This window comes from Carlito syrichta, unplaced genomic scaffold, assembly GCF_000164805.1.
Source record: "Carlito syrichta isolate Samal-C Ts95f unplaced genomic scaffold, Tarsius_syrichta-2.0.1 Scaffold315337, whole genome shotgun sequence".
NCBI lineage: Eukaryota > Metazoa > Chordata > Mammalia > Primates > Tarsiidae > Carlito > Carlito syrichta.
Window position 1 is genome coordinate 34,510 of NW_007259433.1, and position 5,084 is coordinate 39,593.

Consider the following 5,084-nt stretch of genomic DNA (forward strand, 5'->3'; position numbering starts at 1 on the left):
AGGCTGAGCCACCGAGCCCGGCTGTATCTAATTTTCAATAAGGCCTAAGGGCTGTATATAATATCTATTTTACAAATAAGAACACTATAGCTCAGATAATCTGAGTGATTTGCCTAAAGTCACACTGTGGAGCCTGGACCAAATCTAATCACCTTACTGGTTTAATTCTAAACTCTATACTTTTAAGCAGCTGGCTACACCACGCAAAGGAGAGCAGCAAACCTCCTCGCGGAAAAACGGAAAACGGAAAACAGACAACCGCGAGAGGAACCGGAAAAAAAACGAAGATGGCGGCTTCCTGTAGGGCGCTGTCTCCTTACGTCATCACGCTGCGCGGCCGCTCTTCTACACCACGTGCTAAGAGAGCAGGCTGGCCGATGGCGGGGTCTCCAGTGGGGGGCGTGCTCTGTTCCTCCATGGCGCAAGATGGCGCTGCCCTTTGCACGTTCTTTGCGCTTGTGCCGCTGGGGAGCCAAACGATTGGGGGTTGCCGTCACAGAGGTCCGGAGAGGTAGGGTTATCTCTTTTTACTCTCTTTTTACCTCCAAAATGGTTTCCGTCTATTATTCCGAAGCCTGCTCCGAGAAACAACTCCAACCCTCTCGAGTCATTTCCCTTCCCCCATCTGCATCGGTCTCGAGGTCCTAAACCCGTGACACCATCTGGTTTCTTTGAGTCCCGGGGATTCCCTAATCCGAGCTTTTCGGCTCCTCGGGGTGTCCATACTAAAGCAACCCCCCGACTCTTGCCCGCCTGGAATTCTGACTCTTCCTTATTCCCTCATGTCTCGTGACTGCCAGTTTCTCATCGGAATGTACCACCAGCCCTGGAGTTTTAGCCCCTGTTATGATCCCGTGTGTTGTTCTGTCCGCAGGCGTCAGTTTCAAACTGGAAGAAAAAACTGCCCACAGCAGCCTGGCGCTCTTCAGAGGTGACACGGGTGTCAAATATGGCTTGGTGGGATTGGAGCCCACCAAGGTGGCCCTCAATGTGGAGCGCTTCCGGGAGTGGGCAGTTGTGCTGGCAGACACAGCGGTCACCAGTGGCAGACATTACTGGGAGGTGACAGTGAAGCGCTCCCAACAGTTCCGGATAGGAGTGGCAGATGTGGACATGTCTCGGGATAGCTGCATTGGTGTTGATGATCGTTCCTGGGTGTTCAGCTATGCCCAGCGCAAGTGGCACACCATGTTGGCCAATGAGAAAGCCCCAATTGAAGGTATTGGGCAGCCAGAGAAGGTGGGGCTGCTGCTGGAGTATGAGGCCCAGAAGCTGAGCCTGGTGGATGTGGGCCAGGTCTTTGTGATCCACACGCTACAGACAGATTTCCGAGGTCCAGTGGTGCCTGCCTTTGCTCTTTGGGATGGAGAGCTACTGACCCACTCAGGGCTTGAGGTCCCCAAGGGCCTCTAACATGTCCATTACTGAAGTCCCTAATCAGCTCTTGGCCAGCCTTTTGAAAGTGTTGGAAGCCTTTTTGACCCAAGCAATATCTGTCTCCCACAGTTCAGTGTTGGGTCCTCTGTGCAACATCTTAGTCATCCTCTTGTCTCCCCTACCCCGTGAAAGGTAGGCAACAGCCAAACCCCACCTCCCTGCCCCCCCAACTACTGCCGGTTTTCTGGGCTACCGTGTATTTTTCCAGACTTGCTTCCTTCAGTCCCTTTGTCTCCCTGTGCCCAGGCCTTTCTCAGGCCTGTATTCGGTACAGGGGTCTTATCTTTAGTTTAGTTTGAATTTACTCATCACGGTGATACTTCTCCCTCCCTTTGCCTACATGTAACTTGTTCTTGGGGCTTTACCAAATCTCTTCAGAGTGAACCCTTTCTACCTCTGGCTGAAGGAGTGGTGCAATTACTGGCCCTTTCTCTACAGCACATAGAGTCTGGGCTCTGGCTCCCTCAGTAAGTGCTTTATTGACTTTGTGTCAGAATGAAAATACCCCTCCTTCCCCAGTACCTCAGTGCCACAGACCCTCAGCCCCACGTGGCTGCAGCTGTTCTTACCTTTGAGTCCATCTACCTTATACCTGACTCCCAGCCAGTATGTCATAACCATTATCACGAAGGGAAAGATACACTTGGGGGATATCTAGGGGAGTTGTGCTAGAAACTGTTTATTTTTGAGAAGTTCCATCTTCCTTTCTGCTCTGGTTGGAACTTCCAGAGGAGGGAGGGAGGCCTGAGGTTTTGCACAATCCATTTTGGGTCTCTTTAGATTCAAATCTCTACTCCCCTTGTTGGCAGAATACATTTAACCTAAAGCAGTATTTGGGGTTGAGAAAAACCTGGCAGGGTAAGTGAGTAAGTTTGTGAAATATGTATTATGTGGGCTCTGTCTGACCCAGTGGTTCCATCTTACTCTACCTTCTGTGGTGGTGATGAAGCTGGATAGCCCTAGGGGAGAGAGGAGGACTGGGTTTAGCAAAATTGATTTGTGTAATTAAAGTTTATTTGAACACAAAATACTTTCTCTGTCTATAAAATTGCTGTTAGCAGTTGCAGCAGCATGTCCTGGCCAAGGGAAGCAGACTACTAAGCCAGGTGTATAGGCCCCCCTTTCCCTTACTCTAGATATATCTATGTGCATGGTAGCTAAAGCCCCTCCACCAGAGTATCTCTCATGAAGGTTTCTTCAGGGAGAGGAAGAGGAGACCTGGGTGAAGACTTGGGATGGTTTTGAGTGGGCCAAGCCATTCAGTTGTACCTCGAAGAAGCCCAAGGTCTCAGTGTACAGCTCTACTGCATGTGTCCATTGAGGCCCTTCTTATACTCTGTGCTGAGGGAATGGGGTATTTTGACTCTCATAGAAAGCACTGGCTCAAGTCACCAAATGACTTTCTTGGTCCCCACTGAAGAAGTAGCTCTCCATAGCATTTTTGGTGCTTATGAGTTAAGTGTGTGGCCAGCTCATGCTTTTTCTTGAGCAGGGACTGTCCGTGACCTGCATTCACACCATACTCTCTAAGTTCTCTTTGGACAGGGACTCAGCTGCAGCCTCAGCCTGAGTCTCCGAGAGTGTGAAGGAGTCCTGGTAATCTTGAAGCAACTTAACCACCTCTAGGTGGTTGAACTGCACAGCATCGTCCAGGGGAATGTTGCCCCACCTGAGAGGAATAATGATATGATCAGGCAAAAAAGACATGAAGATTACAGAGGTTGTATACATGTGCATGTATGGTGGCTGGAGTGCCCATGGTAGAGAAGCTATGTCCACCCACCCCCATTTTAGCTTAATCTTCACCTGTCCTTGACAAAAGGATTCACTTTGCAAGCCTCAATCAGGAATTTAACGACTTCGATGTGTCCTAGGAATACAGGAAAAAGGAAAATGAGAAGGTATAGGTCCTGAACACTTTGGTGCACACCCTTGGCCACTGAAGTCTGTATCAAGAGGGGAGGTAGAAAGACCTGTTCCCATTTTGCTGTCTGCAGAACTAAGTCTGGCTGCAAACTGAAAGGCATCTGGACAAAATTAGTTGCAGCCCGGGTGACCTTGAGGACACACATAATGGGGATACTCTTGATAAGAGAGGGTCTTATGATCTGCTTCCCCTCTTTAACCCTTCAGATACCTTCAGCTGCAGCAATATGCAGAGCTGTGCGGGAGTCATAGTCTTTCTGTTCCATATCCATGGCTGACAAGGCAAACCTGAGGGTTGTAGAAAGCGGCTAGTGTTACCTAGATCAGTCTGGAATCTCTAGTATCCTTTCTGAAGTGAGGTTGGACTGGATGAGTTCCAAACAAAGTAAAGCAGAGCTTTGCTAAGGTCTGTAGGCTCTGAATAATGTGTTCTATACCCAGATGAGGTTGTTATTCCCATATCAGAGAGATGGAAGTGTGATGCTTCCAGAAACATCACTGCCTACCTGTGGTAGGTGCCCATTTGAGGCAGGGTCCCCACCTCATATGACTCTGTGTTTAACACCCAACTTAACAAGATGGCCACCATTCATTTATTATATGGTAAGCAATTTATGTTTTAAAAAATCTCATTTAAATACAATCTAAATCCATTCTAACTCCAAAGCTGAAGCACTTAACTATTTTGCTATGCTGTTTCCTAATAAGATCTCTGACCAGGAGTATTTCATTGTGTATATCTGGTCACAATGGACTTACCTTCGAAGAGCTGAGACATCTCCGCTATAGGCGGCAAATAGCAGGTTTACCACAGTCTTATTCTGGAACACAAATCGTACCCACTTGAGGTTAACTGTGGCTTTGAACCCAACCATGCCCAGCTCTGCCCTGTGAACCTCTTCCATGATGCTTAGTCAAGGGTACTGGTGAAATGTTTATGGAATCTTCTGTTCTGAAATATTCTTATAAGCCGCCTGGGGTTTTCCTTACCCGAACTTCTCCCCCTTCATGCCGTGGGTCTAACTTCCGAGCACAGTGCCGCAAGTTGTCGTAGTTGTGAAAATTGAAGAGAGACACCAACTTCTAGAATTGTAAGCCAAAGATATTGTGTATTTACTCCTTGTACTTAGTAGGAGCTCAAAATTGCTTTACCTAAAAGTGGTTACAGGATGAGTATGGAGGCTTAAGCGTGTAATCCCAGCATTTTGGGAGGACGAGGCGAGAGAATTGCCTGAGCTCAGGGGTCCAAGACCAGCCTGGGCAACTTGACTAGACCTCGTCTCTACAATAAATAAAAAATAACTAGCCAGGTGTGGTAGCATGCGCCTGTAGTTCCAGCTACTTGGTAGGCTGAGGCAAAAGGATCGCCTGAGCCCAGCAGGTAGAGGCTGCGGTGGCTGTGAGCGTGCCACTGCACTCCAGCCTGGGTGACAGAGTGAGATTCCAACTCAAAAAAAAAAAAAAGTGAGCTGGGCTTGGTGGCTCAGCCTGTAATCCTGCGCTTTGGGAGGCTGAGGTGAGTGGATTGTCTGAGCCCGCGGGTTCGAGACCCACCTGGGCAACTTGGCGAGACTTCATCTCTACAATAAATCAAAAAAATTAGCTGGGTGTGGTAATGCGCGCCTGTAGTTCCAGCTACTTGGAAGGCTGAGGCGGAAGGACCACCGGAGCCCAGCAGGTCGAGGCTGCAGTGGCTGGGAGCGGCCATTGCACTCCAGTCT

General features: G+C 48.8%; 2 protein-coding genes across 6 annotated transcripts in view; one reads left to right on the plus strand and one right to left on the minus strand.

The window, feature by feature from the left end:
* Window positions 1-285: 285 nt before the first annotated feature.
* Window positions 286-2,605, plus strand: SPRYD4 (SPRY domain containing 4). Of its 2 annotated transcripts, XR_002481247.1 has the most exons (3): window positions 286-511; window positions 875-1,464; window positions 2,595-2,605. XR_002481247.1 is itself a non-coding variant. In XM_008072557.1 (2 exons), the coding sequence occupies exons 1-2, from the start codon at window positions 427-429 to the stop codon at window positions 1,411-1,413; spliced, it is 624 nt and encodes a 207-aa protein (XP_008070748.1). In that variant the 5' UTR covers window positions 286-426; the 3' UTR covers window positions 1,414-1,842. The 2 variants fall into 2 exon arrangements, 1 of the variants encoding a protein (XP_008070748.1); XM_008072557.1 differs by lacking the exon at window positions 2,595-2,605 and having other exon boundaries at window positions 875-1,842.
* The window catches only part of GLS2 (glutaminase 2), a 15,515-nt gene continuing 12,860 nt past the window's right edge, over window positions 2,430-5,084 (minus strand). For all 4 annotated transcript variants that reach the window (XM_008072555.1, XM_008072553.1, XM_008072554.1 and 1 more), the window contains 5 exons: window positions 4,354-4,446; window positions 4,123-4,184; window positions 3,575-3,651; window positions 3,244-3,307; window positions 2,430-3,106 (listed from right to left, as the gene is read on the minus strand). In XM_008072555.1, coding sequence (XP_008070746.1) covers window positions 2,950-3,106; window positions 3,244-3,307; window positions 3,575-3,651; window positions 4,123-4,184; window positions 4,354-4,446 — 453 coding nt within the window. In that variant the 3' untranslated portion in view covers window positions 2,430-2,949. The remainder of the gene's footprint in view (window positions 3,107-3,243; window positions 3,308-3,574; window positions 3,652-4,122; window positions 4,185-4,353; window positions 4,447-5,084) is intronic.

What these genes read in the sequence shown, in the direction of transcription:
- SPRYD4 (XM_008072557.1), top strand. Translation starts at nt 427, where the DNA reads ATGGCGCTGCCCTTTGCACGTTCTTTGCGCTTGTGCCGCTGGGGAGCC. An exon ending in CGTCACAGAGGTCCGGAGAG is followed by an intron (nt 512 to 874) that starts GTAGGGTTATCT and finishes TTCTGTCCGCAG; the next exon opens with GCGTCAGTTTCAAACTGGAA.